The 19166-nt window shown below is 41.9% G+C and overlaps 1 protein-coding gene across 1 annotated transcript in view; it reads left to right on the top strand.

Moving 5' to 3' along the window:
- Positions 1-3322: 3322 nt before the first annotated feature.
- The window catches only part of LOC102181106 (protein Shroom4), a gene marked incomplete at its 5' end in the record, with an annotated part of 37196 nt that continues 21352 nt past the window's right edge, over positions 3323-19166 (top strand). The window contains 1 exon segment of the mRNA XM_018043917.1: positions 3323-3384. Coding sequence (XP_017899406.1) covers positions 3323-3384 — 62 coding nt within the window.

Below are 19166 nucleotides of genomic sequence, written 5' to 3'. Positions count from 1 at the left end.
CAAGGAATTTGTTGATTTCATTTAAGTTTTCAAATGTATGGGGTAAAGTACTTTGAAATGCATAAAGAATTTAAGATGAATTTGTGGATGGATAATGGAACAAATAGATATGTGATAGGGTAAATATAGTAAAATACTAATTGTAGAATCTATACAATGGTGGATATATAGATATTCATTGTAAACTTGTTCATCTTTTCTATATGTTGGGAAATATTCATAATGAAATGTAGGGGGGAAAAGGAGAGGAAATATAAAATAGTGGTTTAAGGACATGATGGTAGAACCAGACTACCTGGGTTTGAATTCTTAAGCATTCCCATCTAAAAAATGGGAATAATAATAGTACCTATTTCGTACATTGGTTGAGAGGATTAAATGATGTAACATATACAAGGCACTTAGAACAGTGACTGCTAGATAGTAATTATCTTTTAAGGGTGAGTTATTATCTTTTAAAATAAAGGGAGATTTGGGCTTACCTTGAGAAATTTTTGCCAAAAGAAGGATCTGCATGTAGACAGTGGAGGAAAAGGGTTAATGTTCGGAGTGGGATAAGCATAAGATGGTTGCAGAATTGTCAGCCACTAACTCCATGAAGGAAAGCAGTGAAAATTGCACTTTGTAGTAGCTGGCAGCAGCAATACAGGTGTGCCTGTGCCCATGCATGCCTCTTCTTTTATATTCTGAGGGAAGGACATATTGGCCTCCTAATGTCTGTTAGATGAGCTAAGTAGGTCTGCTTAGATGCTAGGCTTTTAGACATGTGGACGGCCATCCACGAGGCACTTTGTGCCCATTTCTACCCCTGCCAGCTGAACTCACCTTCCCCTCAGACATGGGAAAAACTTTTAGCATGGGTTAGGATTCCCCAGCTCAGCTGGCTAAGCAGTTGTGATGGTGGCTATCTGAAATAGGGTTGAGATCCTGCTCATTATGCCCCCTGGAAGTGGTTGGGAAGCTAACTGGCTCCTATTTGGTGCTGTTAAGAAAACTGAAATCAGCACACATCTAAATCTTTAATGCTTCATGCCAGTTAGTTCTGCATATATATATATATAAAACTATTTCATTTAGCAATTATATGAGATATGTTATAATAGGACCCCATTTTCCAGCTAAGAAAGCTGAGGTCACACATCCTTCAAGTGGTGAGGCCAGGATTTGAACATAATGATTACCAACATTTGAGTGTCTACTGTGTGCCAGGTGCTGTTCTAGGTGCTTTACATGTATCAACTCACATGGTTGTCAAAGCAATCAACAAATAGATACTGTTATTATTATGATCACTATTAAATAGCTTGAGAAAATGAGCTAAGATAAACTGCTAGGTAGTCTGCCTGAGGTCACACACAGTGTGTGATTTGAATCCATGTAGTGTAGCCTCCTGGAGAAGGCAATGGCACTCCACTCCAGTACTCTTGCCTGGAAAATCCCATGGATGGAGGAGCCTGGTGGACTGCGGTCCATGGGGTCGCTAAGAGTTGGACACGACTGAGCGACTTCACTTTCACTTTTCACTTTCATGCAATTGGAGAAGGAAATGGCAACCCACTCCAGTGTTCTGGAGAATCCCAGGGACGGGGGAGCCTGGTGGGCTGCAGTCCATGGGGTCGCATAGAGTCGGACATGACTGAAGCGACTTAGCAGCAGCAGCAGCAGCAATGTAGCCTCTGAGGCCAGGCTCCAAGTTGTGCTACATTGCCTCTCCATAAGCTGATTGCAAAGCCCATGCCCTCTCCAGTCTGGCAGGATGCCTTCTAGCAGTATAACTTCACTCAGGCACCAAGTTCCTACCATAATCAATCCTCATCCTCAACAAGTTGTGGAGATAACTGCCTCTTTGATTTGAAGAGTGCATACAATTTACAGCAACCTAAGTGGCTCGGCAGGGAAAATAATGTAAGGTGACACTGGGGACTTGGGGAGATTGAGAGTTGGGACAGGACTTTGTTTGCTTTGGACACTGCTATTTACTGAGCACTCCCCATAGGGCTAGACAGGGAATGGACAGGAAATCCTGGCTCCCACTGTGGCTGAATGAGTAATACTGTCTTTGAAAGCAGGGACATCTCACAAGGGCGTCAGGCACAATCTGAAGTTGAACAAGTGGTTTTTGCTGCTCTAACTTGACAGGTACAAGCAGCGAGACTGTTCTGGTTATATGAAAGCTGTGAAACCTCATCTATTCTATGGCCACTAAGATCCCTAGCCTCCTACATGCCAAGTGCTGTACTAGGCATTCTCTGCACACATCCCATTTTATCCTCACTCCTGGGAACCCAGCAAGGCTAGGTAGCACAGTCCTTATTTTCCAGATAGGAAGTTTGAGGTCCTGGGAGGTGACATAGCTGCTCTCAAATAAAAAATATCTTAACCAGAGTGACTGACAACCACATCTTACCTACAAAAGGTAGTAAAGTGTTTTGTTTTTTTTTTTTTTTACTGAGGCAAAGGTTTAGAAAAAATTGAGGTTTAGAAAAAATTGCATTCCCAATGGACTAAGTTCTGAGTCTCTAGGTAGAAGGTATGCAATGCTGAAATCAGAGAGTATGTCAAAGGCAAATTTTCATTAGGCTTGGAGGTAGGATAGAAGGCAGGGACATTTCTGCAAGTGGCATATGCAGCTTGGGCTGCAGGGAAAGAATGCTTGGGCAAAGCCCTTATGGATAAAATGCCCAGGGTGAAAAGTCTGCTCCTGTAATATGGGGACTGTGGCACCCAGCACACATGTTCCCCAGAAATGAGCCCACCTCAGCCCCTTTCAGCAGATCTGGGAGGAGGAGGAAGGGCCCCTACAGTACTGGGGTTGGCTGGTGTGCATGTTCACTAGCTGCCTCCCCAGGACAGGGTTGCAGCAGCAGGAGTTCTCAAAGTCATCTCAAGGGCTGCAACGTCCAAGAAAATGCTTTCTATGGTGGAAAAGGCTAGAAGAATGAGCAGGTCCACTGGGCAGAGCAAATAAAAAGATCTTTGCAAGAGCCAGAACAAACAGCAAACATGCTAAACTGGTTTTTAACATGGTTTGGGAGGGGAGTAGAGAAAAAGGGTAATTCAGAGTTTCTAGACCACACTGCTGAGGTCCTGAGTGCTATCTTAGACTCTGCATGGTCCCAGCAGTGCAGAAGGCCTCCTGACAGAAAGGTAGCCCTCTAGGTACATAGTTCTCTACCCTGCATAGGAGAGTAAAAGGAATCAGCTGGGGGCACAGGGGTGGCACCTGGCCTTGGACAGGCTCCTGACCGGTTCACAGTTTTGAAGCCGTCTAGATTACCTGGCTGCTCAGAGCTCCCTAACTTATCAGAATTTTGCTTTGCAGGAATTTCCTGGGGACAAATGGAAACCAATAACAGGAAACAGGAAGACCAGCCAGTCAGGGAGGTAAGTTGACCACTCATGGAGTTGGGTAAGTTAGTAACTCTGAGGTTCTGTGGAAATTGATAAGGTTTTCTATTTGCTCTGCTTCGTTTGAGGAACCTGGTCTGGTGTCAATACCAAGGGGTTGACGTATAGATGGAATCCAGCCTGCCCCCCAGGCAGCTGGGCTATAGACCAAACTGACTGGTAGCACATTTTGGGATACATCATAGTCAGAAGTGTTGCAGGACATTATGCTTATCAGCTCGGAGGCCTGAGGCAAGTGCCCAGGCACAAGGACATGGGGACTAGATCATGCTGAAACAGAGATGGGAAGGCATAAAAAACTATGCTTACCTTCCCAGTGGCCACTGGGTGATTGGAGGGGCCAGAGAGGAGGCAAGGCTGTCCAGCTACTGCTGTGCCTTTGTTTCAGAGTGTTTCTTGTGTTCTGCCACCTTTCTTTTTATAGGACTCATTGAGAGCTTCAGGTCTGCTCACTAAAAATCCAAGGCAGAGCATGCTAACAATAGGTTAGAATTCCTGAAGAAGGTAGAAACATTTTTACAAATAGTATATGTAGCTTGGACTGGAGGGGAAAGAGTTGCTTGGGCAGAGCCCTTAATAATACCTTTAATAGTTTATACTAATTTAATAAAAGGCAGAGCCCTTAATAATGCCCAGAGTGGAGACTGCTCCTATAATGTGGGGAACATGGCACCTGGCACTCATGCTCCAAAGAGATGAGCCCACCTATCATAGTGATCACGACGAGGAGATAATTACCTCCTCCAGGGTCCTCTCCATCAGCCTGGTTGGAACCCCTCTTTTGTGACATTTCTCTTTTATCCAGTGATATACTTTTCAGCCAGTTCTTCTCCAGGACAGTATTAGATATTCAACACAACCCCTTTCCTCAAAGAGCTCACAGTCTAGTAAGGGTGCTCAGTCACATCTGACTCTTAGTGACGCCATAGACTGTAGCCCACCAGGCTCCTCTGTCCAAGGGATTCTCCAGGCAAGAATACTGGAGTGGGTTGCCATTTCCTTCTCCAAGGTATCTTCCCAACCCAAGGATCGAACCCACGTCTCCTGTATCTCCTGCATTGCAGGCGTATTCTTTACCTGCTGAGCCACTGGGGAAGCCAAAATTGTACTGATTCTTTTACTCAAACTCCACAAATGAAGGACAGGCAGGGAAGATGGCTTTTAGCTGTGCCTCTGTGGGGGCACCTAGGGAGAGGACTAGAATCTGGGTCTCTTGATCTCTGAAAATCCCAGGGTTCTTTCCAGGGCTCCACATTGTCCCCTGTGATTTGGTAGTCAGGCAGAAATAATTTTGGTTTTCTTCTGACTCCAAAGTCTGGGAAACCTGTGTTTTCCAGTTGGCAATGGAAAGAGAGGAAGCCAGCATTTATTGATCATCTACTAAGTGTCATTCATTGGGTTGGATCTTCTTATACCCATAATCTCGTTTTCCACAACAGTTAATTGTACTACCTATTTTATAGATGAGGTCTAAAGAGGTTATATAACTTAGCTGAGGTCACATATCTAGTTAAGTGATGGAGCCAGGATTCAGACCCAGGTTGGTCTGGTCCCAAAGTTCATGCTTTTTCCATTATAACTGCTTCAATCAAGATCCCAGAGGAAACCCTTCAAATGGACCCCTCATCATAATTTCTCAGGAATCTAAGGCCTGGGTGGGAATACTATGGGATTCTGTGGCTGGTCTTGATTCCCCACTATAGGCTGACTTGTACCATGTTCTTGGAGAACTTTCACCATGTTCTGGTGGGTCTGCTGAGTTTCCCATATTAGACTGAGACTGCTGAGAAAGGAGACCACACCTTGGTCATAGATGCCTCCATGCCTAGCACAGTGCCTGACACAGAAAAGCTGCTTGAGATATTGTTGTCATTTGCTTACCAAATGAAGAAGCAGAGCCTCTTCCACCATTGAATGGGTGAAATGACACAAAAATAATAATGCTGACTTAACATTTCTTGAGCACAGTGCTCGATTCTAGGCAGCATTCAAAGCACTTTGGAAATATTAAATATCACCATAACCTTAAGGGGTATATACTATTAATTGGAGAGCCAATTGACAGAAGAAACTGAAGCACACACAGATAAATTTATTTGCCTAATGTCCCAAAGCTAGACCACAGTTGTTTTTATTCGCTAAGTCATGTCTGACTCTTTGTGACCTCATGGACTGCAGCACACCAGGCTTTCCTGTCTTTCACTCTCACCCAGAGTTTGCTCAAACTCATGTCCATTGAGTTGGTGATGCCATCCAGCCATCTCATTCTCTGTCTCCCCATTCTCCTCCTGCCTTCAATCTTTCCCAGCTTGAGGGTGTCTTCCAATATGTTGGCTCTTCGCATCAGGTGGCCAAAGTATTGGAGCTTCAGACCAGGTATTCTAACTTCAGAGACACTATACTATGCTATGGTGCTTCTCCAAAATGGCTCTCTTACTAATCAGCCAGACAAATAGGAGGATTTTATTTAAAACCTGGTGTGTATAATGCCTATTTTGAAGCAAGCAGGGAAATATTAGAGAAAAGCATCAGGAAGCATAATGCCTGCCCATCCCTAGCTTGAGCAAGGAAGACTAATCTATACAAAGTTAAGTAGCAGTAATGATAAATTACCATTTGCAAGACAACCTAGGTGCCACCAGCTAAGTTATACATACTCTGTTTTATCTTCCCCAAAACTGTCAGATAGGCATTGTTATAGGCATTGGTTCTCAAACTTGTGTGCATTAGAAACACCTGGAGGACTTGTTAAAAAAAACTGGGATAGATGGTAGTTCCCACCCCACCCCCCAGGGAGTGTGATTCAGTAGGTATGGAGCATGGCTCAAAATGTGCATTTCTAACAAGCTCCCCAGGTGATGCTGATGCAGCTGGTTCTGGGATCACATTTTGAGAACCATTGACTCAGATAAAGACTCTGAGGTTCAGTGGAGCTAAGTAACTTATTCAAGGTCTCACAGCTATTAAAGGGACAGGCCAGGTCTTCAACTCAAGCCAGTAGCTATAAGGTGAAAAGTGGTTTAAACAAACAAGAAAAGCCTGACGCATGATAACAGGCCAATACATGTTAAGTATCATTGTGCCCTATTTAAGTTCACTGGGGGTTAAGAAAACTGAAGGCTGGAGTCTAAAGAAGGAAAGGACCAGAGAGGACACTAAGCAGGCTGTATTGCAGGAATAAAGCCTGCTGGTTGTTAAGTGTTCTGGCCTTGAAGTCAGTCTGTGTGCTAAGTTGCTTCAGTCTGACTGAAGTTGCCTCATATCTGACCCTTTGGGACCCCCTGGACTGTAGCCCACCAGGCTCCTCTGTCCATGGGACTTCCCAGGCAAGAATACTGAAGTGGGTTGCCATTTCCTTCTCCAGGGGATCTTCCTGACCCAGGGATTGAACCTGTGTCTCTTATGTCTCCTGCATTGGCAGGCAGGTTCTTAACCTGGGAAGCCACCTGGGAAGCCCTTTGAAGTCAGTCTGCATGGGTTCAAATCCAGGCGTTCTGTTCTCTAGCTCTGTGAACTTCGCATGTGGCTTTCTCTCCATGCTGCCCCCCACACACACACACACCCCTTTCACTCCATCCCATTGGTTTCCTTATTTCTGAAATGGGCTAAGAGTACTTACCTTCTATGACTGTTGTGTGGATTAACTGAGTTAATATATGTAAAGCATTTAGGACAAAATATGGCACCATAAACCTTCAGTAAGTGTTAGTTGTAAAGAGGAGGAGGATGAGGAGCAGCAGCAGCAACAGTAACAGTAGAGAAAATGGGTCAAGAGTGAAGTATTGCATCCGGATAGTTAGGCCTTGAAAACTAGATAGGATGGCAAATATGGAGGCGATTGAAGATTATTGGTCAGGTAAGTGACATGGTAAATATGGCACTTTAGATAATTTGGCAGCATTTGCAGCCTAGATAGGTTGGAAGGAGACCAGGTTGGGGCAGTGATCCAGACATGAAAGAGTGTGCCCCTGTATTGGGAAGGTAGGGTACAATAGAAGTGGAGAAGAAGGGACAGATAAATATGTGTGATATTTGGGGGGGGGATGTTTATTGTGAAAGCAATATTACAGGAAATTAAAAACAGAATAAAAGGTATCCTAATTCTTACCACCCTAACACCCTGATTGTTTTCATTTCCCTGCCAATCTTTATCTATAGGTATAAAGGATTGGCAGGGGTCTCATGATTATAATAACTGTGTAGATATAATTTTGTGTGTCCTGTTTCTCTTTTTCCACTAGACATTTCTTGGTAAACAGTTTTTCCTGTTGCCATAAAGGCTTCCTCAGTAGTTATAAATTTTAATGGCTGCATAATATTTCACCAGCTTAATGTGCTCTAATTTGCTTAATCATTCCCAAATTAGTGGATAATTAGGTTTTTTCCAATTTCTTGCTGTTATAAAGTAATGCTGCTGAAAAATTTTGAGCAGCTATAACCTTTTTCTAATTTTGAATTATCTCATTAAAAACAATTATACAGAGTTGTGATTACTAGTTAAAAGAAAATGAACATTCTTATTGTTCTTGATTTATTTCCTAAACTGCTTTCCCTGGAGGTGTTTTACTCTGCCATTAGCAGTATATGAGAATACCAGTTTCCCCTAAAATTTGCCATCATAGAAAATTTTCTAATGAAGTAGGTTTAAATGGTACCTATTTTAATTTTAATTTGCTTACTTTGATTATTCTGTTTTGAAATTTTTCATGTATTTAATATTTGCATTGCTTTCTATGTGAATTGTTGGTTCAGATTATTTGCTCACAAATACATAACAACTTTTGAGGAAAAAAAAAAGTAGAAAGAACTCAGTGATTAGAACTTGGGAAGAAAGGAGTTAAGCTAAAAAATAATTCTGAGCCCCAGTGACTTGGAGAAAATTATTGACATATTGGGGACAGTTGAGAAGGGTACCTGATTTGGTAGAGATGGTAAGTTTGAGTTGGGATATGTTGAATTTAAAGTTAGCGAGGAGGACAGGGAAATGCTTTTGAGCAGGCTTGTTGATCACCTAGCCAACGAGAGTAGGATGAAGAAGAACAGCCAGCAAAGGAGATTGAAGGAGCAGGCATCTGGAGTGGTAAGAAAGAGAAGTATGCCAGGGCACCATCACAGAAGATAAGGAGAGGACTGCTCTTGAATTTGACAGTTTGGACTCACAAGTGAGCTTCAAGAAAGCAAACTTAGTAAAATGATGGGCATAGAAAGTAGAAGGCATGACGGTCTGTAAAGGGAATGCATGGAGAAGAAATGCACACAGCTTTACACATCCTAAATTCACCCGTTTTGAGTGTACAATTCAGTGAATTTTGGTTAATTTGAAAATGGAAGTGTTAGTCGTTCAGTCGTGTCCAACTCTTGCAACCCCATGGCTCCTCTGTCCACGGAATTTTCCAAGCAAGAATACTAGAGGGTATAGCCATTCCCTTCTCCAGCAGATGTTCCTGACCCAGGGATCAAACACTATGTAACCATCAGCACAATCCAATTTTAGAACATGCCCATCTCCCTAAAAAGATCCCTTTTGCTCATTTCTGAAGTAAAAGTGAAGTGTTAGTCACTCAGTTGTGTCTGACTCTTTGCAACCCCATGGACTGTAGCCCACCAGGCTCCTCTGTCCATGGAATTCTACAGGCAACAATACTAGAGTGCATAGCCATTCCCTTCTCTAGAGGATCTTCCTGACCCAGGGATTGAACCCAGGTCTTCTGCATTTAAGGCAGATTTCTTACCATCTGAGCCACCAGGAAAACCCCTTGCTCATTTCTAGTGACTCTCTATTCCCAACCTCAGCCTCAAGAAACCACTAATGATTCCATTTATATGAAATGTACAGGATAGGCAAATTCATAGAGATACAAAGTAGATTAGTGGTTGCTTGAGCCTGAGGTTAGAAATAGAGAGTGATTGCTCATTTCTAGTCACTGTCTATTCCCAACCTCAGCATCAAGCAACCACTAATCTACTTTCAGTCTCTATTAATTTGCTTATCCTGTACATTTCATATAAATGGAATCATATAATATATGGGCTTTTGTGTCTGGCTTCTTTCACCTAGCATGCATTAGAAGTTCATCTTTAGTGTAGAATGTAACAGTATTTCATACTCTATTTTTTTCCAAATATTTCATTGTATGGACATACCACATTTTATTTATCCATTCATCCATTAATGGACATTGGATTGTTTCCACTTTTTAGCTATTGTGAATAATGCTGCCATGACTGTTCACACACAAATTTCTATGTGGACCTCTGTTTTAAATTCTCTTGAGTATTTAGGAGTAGAATTTCTGGGCCATATGATAACGCTGTTAACTTTTTAAGGAACTGCCTGTTTTCCAAAGTAGCTGTACCATTTTATACTTCCAACAACAAAATAGGAGGGTTTCAGTTTCTTTTCATTAATTTTAATGAAATGATTATATATTACTGTTTGATTTGGAAAATAGTTTAAAATAAGATGCTTGAAAAGATATATCTTCATGTGAGAAATATCAGTAACTTCAGATAGGCAGATGACACCACCCTTATGGCAGAAAGCAAAGAGGAACTAAAGAGCCTCTTGATGAAAGGGAGAGGAGAGTGAAAAAGCTGGCTTAAAACTCAACATTCTGAAAACTAAGATCATGGCATCCAGTCCCATCACTTAATGGCAAATAGATGGGCAAACAATGGAAACAGTGACAGACTTTATTTTCTTGTGCTCCAACATCACTATAGATGGTGACTGCAGCCATGAAATTAAAAGACACTTATTCCTTGGAAAGAAAGTTATGACCAACCTAGAGAGCATATTAAAAAGCAGAGACATTACTTTACCAACAAAGTCTGTCTAGTCAAAGCTATGGTTTTTCCATTAGTTATGTATAGATGTGAGAGTCGGACCATAAAGAAAGCTGATTGCCGAAGAATTGATGCTTTTGAACGGTGGTGTTGGAGAAGACTCTTGAGAGTCCCTTGGACTGCAAGGAGATCAAATCAGTCAATCCTAAAGGAAATCAATCCTGAATATTCATTGGAAGAACTGATGCTGAAGTTGAAGCTCCAATACTTTGGCCACCTGATGCAAAGAGCTGACTCATTAGAAAAGACCCTGATGCTGGGGAGGATTGAAGGCAGGAGAAGTGGACGACAGAGGATGAGATGGCTGGATGGCATCACGAACTCAATAGAGTTTGAACAAGCTCCGGGAGTTGGTGATGGACAGGAAAGCCTGGCATGCTGCAGTCCATGGGGTCACAAAGAGTTGGACATAACTGAGCGACTGAACTGAACTGAAAAGACATTTATACATTTAAAACTGTCTAAAAAGTTGGCTAAGAAAAGGAAGGAGAGAAATGGGGCGGTGGTTAGAGAGGGAAGAAAGGTTTAAGTTAGTGATTCTCAAAATGTAGTCCTAGGGCTTCCCTGGTGGTCTAGTGGTTAAGAATCTGCCTGCCAACGCAGGGGACATGGGTTCTATCCCTGATCCTGGAGGATCCCACATGCCACAGAGCAACCGAGCCCATGTGCCACAGGTACTGAGCCCATATTCCCTACAGCCTGTGCCCTGCAACAAGAGAAGCTACTGCAATGAGAAGCCTGCCCAATGCAACTAGAGAGTAGCCCCCCTCACCATAAGGAGAGAAAGCCCTCAGGCAGCAACAAAGACCCAGCACAGCCAAAAGTAAATTAATTAACTAAAATATGTAGTCCTAGGACCAACACCCTCAGTATCACCTAAGAACTGAAGTAGAACTGAAAATTATTGGCCCCTACCCAGATCAACTGAATCAGAAACTGGGGCAACATGGCCCAGAGATGTGTGTTTTACAAGCCCTCCAGGCAATTCTGATATAAGCTAAATATGAGAACTTCTGGTTTAAGTGAACTTTTGATCAGGATTTGGGAAATTGGCTTAAGTTTAAAAACAGAAAGGGGAGGTCAATGGAAAGGTCATATTGATGCTGAATATGGAGCTGGCAGATCATAGTTTATGATCTCCAAGGAAGATGAGAAGGCCTAAGAAAGGTCAAGGGCAAAGATGACATTTAAAGAGATATTCTGATGGAGCGAGCTTCCACTTACCTTCCTCAGACTACACACACATTTTTAACTTTTCTTATGTCCCTTCTACCCCACTCCAGTACTCTTGCCTGGAAAATCCCATGGACAGAAGAGCCTGGTAAGCTGTAGTCCATGGGGTCGCTAAGAGTCAGACACGACTGAGCGACTTCACTTTCACTTTTCACTTTCATGCGTTGGAGAAGGCAATGGCAACCCACTCCAGTGTTCTTGGCTGGAGAATCCCAGGGACGGAGGAGCCTGGTGGGCTGCGGTCTATGGGGTCGCACAGAGTCAGACACAACTGAAGCGACTTAGCAGCAGCAGTAGCAGCATGTCACTTCTATCACAAGTAGAATGATGAGTATAGGTGGGAAAATTAAATGTATATTCTTGAGCCACTCTGCCTGGAAGCCTGCAACAAAATTTAATTCCAGGTAGTTGTGCTCTTGGTTGTCTCCCTCCACTGTTATTTGGTTTGTGTACAGAGAATACAAATGCATTTTAATATTAGTAGGAGGGGAAAAAATTGGCGAGTAGCTCTGCTGGGAGGAAAAGGTACATAAATGTGACATATTTAATAGTTCAAAGAAATTATTTTATGGATTATCTCTCTTGGTTTTCTGTACTTAAAATTGCCTCCTGTGGTCTTTTCCATTTTTCCACTTTGCACAGACCTTTAAAATGTGTGGGGGGTATATACACATATATAGCCACAGTTAATCCTCACAGCAACTCTGTGTGGTTAAGCCTTATTTTCCCGATTTGACCGATAAGGAAGCTAAGACTCAGGAAATGTATTGCTATACTATTATTAATAACAACAACAAAATGTATAATATCTAACATTTGCTAAGTGTTTATTGTATATCAGGCACTCCTATAAGCATTTTCATGTGAATTATTTTATTTATTACTAATCATGACCCTATAAGATAGTTACCCTTTACTGACACAGTTTTAAAGGTGAAACTTATTCTCAGATAGATTAAAGTCACTTGCCTAAGTTCAAACAAGCATCTGACTCCAGAGCCCATTACTTCTTGAATTATACAGCAAGTACATGACAAAGTTGGAGCATTACCCAGGTTTTTCAGTTCTAGGCCTAGGGCTCTCTTCCTTCTTTTTATCATACCACATCACAAGCAGAGTGCGGACCATCCAGTACACATTTCCTGTTTGCCAATTGAGTGAAAGAAAATGGATAATTGAGAATTGAATCTCATTTCATTAGGTAGAGTACACTTTTCAGGAAGGCTTATGAAACCTTCAGAGGCAAGAAAGGATTTGTCAAAGAGCATGACAAAGTGAATTTAAATACTTGGGTATTAATTTAATCCTGGCCACACAAAACTTATTCAAGGAAAATTAAGAAACTCTAATAGGAGAAATAAAGACATGAATAAATGCATAGCTATTCTCTGTTTCAATTTGGGAAGACTAATACAGTAATGATTACTCCCTAAGTTAATGTATAGATTTAATATACTACCGATTAGAGTCACTGTGGGATACTTTATAGAACTTGTCAAATTCATAGTGAAATTTATCTGAAAGAAAAAGTGGGCAGGAAGACCAAAGAATACATTTATTTAAAGAGGTAATGGTGGTAGACTTACCCTATCAGATTTTAAAGTTTGCCATAAAGTGACAATTATTAAAACCATATGATAGTGGGTTGAAAAAATGTCAAACAGTGAAATTAAATAAAAAAGAGAGATTCTAGGAACAGATTCTAAGACTACAGAGCACACTGGAGGCAACTGTGAACTGCAGAAAGCAATCATCTTTCTTCAATAAATGTTGGGAACTGTAGGTATCAATATGGAGAATAATTACCTTAGAGGCGCAGCACATACAATACTCTATAGTATAAATTTCAGAAAGCAGACCAGTGGAATAGCATATTCATTCCAGCTATGGATGAAAGATAAATTTGTGCCTATTAAATGGAGGATATCATCAGAGACAAGATGGATGATTGTTATACAAAAGTTGGGGAAAGAAACTTTTGTACAACAAAATGTAATAAAAAGCTAAATAAGAGAATGAGAAAAATGTCTGGGGTCAGCATCACAGATAACAGTTGACTGTCCAAAAAATATAAAGAATGGATACAGATTATAGAAGGTCAACTTTCAGATTCAGCTTCATAAAGGACAAAGAAAATAAACAGCCAATTTACACATGAGGAAATAAAGACAGTAAAATCATTGCGTGGAAAAGTACAACCTCGCTACCAATTAAATAAGTACAAATAAAAACAACTTCAGGGTGTCACAATCAGCTTATTAAATTATCAACAGTTGATTGAAATTATAAATAGAAATTACAAAACCCTATCTTGACAAGACTTGAGGAAACAGTATGTGTTTCATGGAGCAGTATAAATTAGTTCAGTTTTCTTAAAAGACAATCTAGAAATATGTGACAAGAGTTATAAAACTGTACATACTCCTTGATCTAGCATGCCCCCCAAGGACGTAACCTAAAAAGGGAAAAGTAAGTTGTTTAAAGATATTTATAGTAGTGCTATTTATAATCATGGAAAAGATTTACCAATCTAATATATCATCATGTTGGTATAGTATATAGCCATTAACTATGATGGGTATACAAACATTGGGTCTTGCACAGATTTGAATGTTTGTAATAATATTAACAACAAAAAAGGCTAAATTGTAAACCACATGTTAAATCTGGTAGTAGCCGTGTACAAAGAAGATTCAGAAAGGCATCTGGTAAAATGTAAACAGCTGGAGCTGAATGCATGTGGTGTTCTTTGGGTACATGTCAACTTGCTGGAATTCATAACAAAAAAGAAAATCTGAAGAAGAGGCAACCCACATCGATTTGATGTAGGCCTGCAAAAGTTAAAGATCAAGGGCTTTGGAAAAATCCCTGTACCAATGACAGACAGTGTTACTTAGCAGCCATGCTTGATCTCTCTGTTAGCTAGAATTTGTTTTGCTAGAATTCTCCATCAACTAGCATTTCTGCTTATCTGTCTTGACTTTTCTGAGGTGGTACATCACCAGACCTCTGTGAATCTTCAAATTTGTCACCATCACTACAACATAGAACCTCTCCCTCCACTCCCACTAATGAACATTTTATTATCTGACTTAGAGCCATTACTTTCTCAAGACCTTTACATTGCTCTTCACTCCATCATCAGCGCTAGTTGGCAAGTAGTTTGCATTACAGAGAAGCACTTTTTCTCTCTCCCAGGGTTACTGTGCACCTGTGTACCTTGACCCCAAATAGAGACCCATCAAGCCACATTGACATGCGAGTGCCAAGTGGTTGACTAGCCTCCCTCCTTTGCTTGGTGACTTGCCCTGCAAACCAGTATTATAATACCTTGCAAGTCAAATTCATACCCTTTGCATAATGATAAGTTACTACACTTCATGGACCTTTAGGGTTACTCTTAAAGGGTTAAAACCTCAAATGGTATATACATGCATGCTGAAGAACTACTCTATAATGATAATTGCCATTCATAACTCAGCACCCAGATTGCCTTTTAAACTATTTGAGATTAAATTATGTTCTTTGTAACTTTGGTATTAAATCTATTCCCCTGTCTTTGAAATTCAGTACCTTAATACCTGGTATCGGAGAAGGCAATGGCACCCCACTCCAGTACTCTTGCCTGGGAAATCCCATGGATGGAGGAGCCTGGTAGGCTACAGTCCATGGGGTTGTGAAGAGTCGAACACAACTGAGCGACTTCACTTTCACTTTTCACTTTCATGCATTGGAGAAGGAAATGGCAAGCCACTCCAGTGTTCTTGCCTGGAGAATCCCAGGGACAGTGGAGCCTGCTGGGCTGCCGTCTATGGGGTCACACAGAGTCGGACACAACTGACACGACTTAGCAGCAGCAGCGGCAGCAACACCTGGTATACATGGGGATTCAAATATACAAAAATTGCTCTCTCCCTCTAGCACATCCATTGTTTAACAGTGGTGGGGCACTGAATTTCCTTAAATAGCATCAAGATTCCCAGAGCTATGTGCACTTCCAGTATACTCATTTTATTTTGTAAATCTTCATCCCACTTGTCACATGGGTGGTATGTATATAGTTAATTAAAATTCCTTTTTAAGAGTTTTTTAAAATGGGTTTAGACCTGTTAAGATACCCTAGTAAGTTGGGAACCTGGAAGATAATGACTGATTAAAGCAGTGTATCTCAAAGTCTGATTTGGGAGCAGCAGTACCATCATCATTCTGAAAATTGTTAAAAATAAAATTTCTACACCTTGCCCCAGATTTACCAAATCAGAAATTCTGGGGATAGGACTGAGCCACCTCTGTTTTAATAAGCCTTCCAGGTGATTCTGATGCATGTTTAAGTGTCAGAACTACTGGCTATTAGAGAATAGAGCCTCAATAACCTCAGGCAGCCTAGTCCTCTGTTAAATTGTGCTGGTGGATATCAAACCCTCCTGACCTCTCAATGATACATTATGTGCACTTAAAATGTCTTTTATTAAATCTCTTGAGAAGGTTATGAGAATGCTGAAGAGTCAGCATGTTGTGCGGGCATAAACCATGGGCATTGGAGTCAGATGGACCTTGGTTGTAACTTCTCCTGGCTGCTTACGTTGTTTAAGCTCCCTGAGTCTCATTTCTAACATGCGCAAGATAATGCTCAAGCCGCAAGATTGTCTCAAGGATGAAATGAGATTGAGTCTGTTAACTGTCCAGCCCTGTGCCTGACACATGATGGACTTTGAGTAAACAAGAGCGATCACTACCCTCCTTTAGCACCATGTTTGTGACACTACATAGAATTCAGAGGAATAATGGGAAAACCTTCTTGAAAACTCCAAGCTGGGGTCATTGGAGAGAGGGATCTAAGCTTCACCCAAGATAGCCACAATAAAGCAAGGACTTCTCAGATCTCTTCAAAGGACACTTTGCACCAGACTCCTGGGGGCTCTGTAAGGCTCAGGGCAAATCGTGCCACTTGTGTTTGCTGTTGCCAGACTAATTGTTCCTTACTTGAAGTTCTGTGGCCCCAGAGGCAGAGAAGGGTGGCAACAATAAGCGTTTTGGGCCCTTCTCCCTCCCTGTGTAGCCTCCTTGTGTCTCACTTCCTGGATCTTGCAAATATTTCCTTCAGCAATAAGCTGGGAGTGGCTGTTTCTTTTGGAGCAGTCGTATCTTTTGGCTGCTGAGAAAGGGGGAAGGGGAGATGGAGCTGGAACTGTGCCATCTTGCTGCTGAGATCCTGGAATGCCAAGCTATTGTGGTGAGGTTAAAAATAAAAATCCCAAACAAGAAAGCTTCAAAAGGCCAAAGGAGGCAGGCGGAGATATTTCAGCCTCTGCAAATATTGGTTTTCATTTTCAATTACTATGAACCCCTCCCCAAAAAAGATTGTAACAAAAGGGGAAAATCTATTTATCAGAAGCACAGTCTACCTGTGCCAAGAGGAAAAGAGAATAACAGCCCAGGACTTGGCACATGATTTGCTTTTGTTTTTGAGATGTAGTCTCCTTGGCTGGTGTCAGCAAAGCCCTTTCTCAGACTTAGCTTTCATGCTTCCTCCGCTCTCTTCAGCAAGGAGCCAAAGTCTTTGAGAACACCTTGTGATGAATGTAGTGCGAGTACCTTTTGCCTCACTCCAGGAGTCCTTGCTTCAATGTGATTGTCCCTTGGAGCCAAATAAGGCAAGTTCCAGTCTAGACACTACTACTACTTAGTAGCTGGTAAAATTAATTACCCTCTTTAAGCTTCAGGATCCTCATTTTCAAACCCACAGTAATGGTATAGTTACTTCAGTGAGCTTGTGTGAAAAGTAATAGAAATACATAGGCAGAAGTGCCTACAACAGTACCTGACACATAGTAAGTAATAAGTAAGAAACCATAGTTCTTTTTCCTTAATGAAGTTCCTTATCCTCCACTCTAGGAAAGAATCCTTACTTGGTCTCAAAGAAAACTGTAGATTTCTATGCATATAGGGCCTCTAGAGAACACTGTTCTTGGCTTGAACCTGACACACTTCAGTGGAAGCCTCCCATTCACCAGTCTAGGGCTTCCCAGGTGGCACTAGTGGTAAAGAACTCACTTGCCAAAGCAGGAGATGTAAGAGACTCAGATCATGATCAAACCCATGTTCGATCCCTGGGTCAGGAAGATCCCCTGGAGAAGGGAATGGCAACCCACTCCAGTATTCTTGCCTGGAGCATCCTATGGACAGAGGAGCCTGGCGGGCTATGGTTCATGGGGTCGCAAAGAGTCGGGCAGGACTGATGTGACTTAGCATACATGCATTCACCAGTCCACTTCCGTTGTTAGTGCCTGGAAAGCAAGGACTATGGGTTTTGCTCCCCTTAGATCTGGTCATCTTGCACAGTGTAATACTGAATGACAGCTTGGAATGACGTATATACACATTGGCCCAGCTGATCTCTTTGAGGGCAGTCTTTCCCCTTTTCTAGAGTCTTGCCTATTTCTGCTCCCCTCATGTAAGTGACTCTGAAAAGTTTAGGCTACCCTTACACAGGCCATGTTGGCAGGAGGGATGTGCTTTTCAAATTAGAATTTATGCAGAGGATAGCAATGTCCAGGTTGCCTTGCTGGAGCCCTGTGCCACAGATAGTGTTATAGTGCCATGGATTGTGTCACTGAATGTCCCTACAAGAGTGTGCTCTTTTCTTCCAACTGGTTCTGGAGTTGGCTACTTAGAGTTAAATTCTGTAAGGCTGACATAACTGATTAATACCTAAACAAAAAACAACTTAGAATATCTAGTCTTCTTGATCTTCACACTGCTTTTAAGCCGAAACTTGGCTTTTTTTCTCTCTCCTTTTTAAGTAGTTGAGAAGAGTGAGTAAATGAACCTATGGTTAAAATCCTTGGTAATCTAGGGCCTCCTGGCTCAGCAACCATGTATCTGAGCTAAGACCCAAGGTCTCTTGGTTTCTTGGCTATTGAATAGGGCTGAACATTAACCAGAGGATGGTGCAATTCAACTCTCTTGATGAGAACAAGGAGTAGGGCTGAAGCATACAGCAGTGAAGGTTGTACATTGCAGTTTGTATAACCATATGCAGGGACCCTGAGTTAGTGACTTCACTCTAACAATAACTAGCCTAGTGTTATTCGCTCAGTCATACCCGACTCTTTGCTACCCCATAGACTGTTCCCCGCTAGGCTCCTCTGTTCATGGAATTCTCCAGGCAAGAATAGCTTTCAGTTCAGTTCAGTTGCTCACTTGTGGCCGACTCTTTGTGAACCCATAAACCACAGCACGCCAGGCCTCCCTGTCCATCACCAACTCCTGGAGTTCACTCAGATTCACGTCCATTGAGTCCGTGATGCCATCCAGCCATCTCATCCTCTGTCGTCCCCTTCTCCTCCTGCCCCCAATCCCGCCCAGCATCAGAGTCTTTTCTAATGAGTCAACTCTTCGCATGAGGTGGCCAAAGTACTGGAGTTTCAGCTTGAGCATCATTCCTTCCAAAGAAATCACAGGGCTGATCTCCTTCAGAATGGACTGGTTGGATCTCCTTGCAGTCCAAGGGACTCTCAAGAGTCTTCTCCAACACCACAGTTCAAAAGCATCAATTCTTCAATGCTCAGCTTTCTTTACAGTCCAACTCTCACATCCATACATGACTATTGGAAAAACCATAGCCTTGACTAAATGGACCTTTGTTGGCAAAGTAATGTCTCTGCTTTTGAATGTTA

This window comes from Capra hircus, assembly GCF_001704415.2.
Source record: "Capra hircus breed San Clemente chromosome X unlocalized genomic scaffold, ASM170441v1, whole genome shotgun sequence".
In the NCBI taxonomy this organism is placed as follows: Eukaryota; Metazoa; Chordata; class Mammalia; order Artiodactyla; family Bovidae; genus Capra; species Capra hircus.
This window is presented reverse-complemented; position numbering and strand designations above follow the sequence as displayed.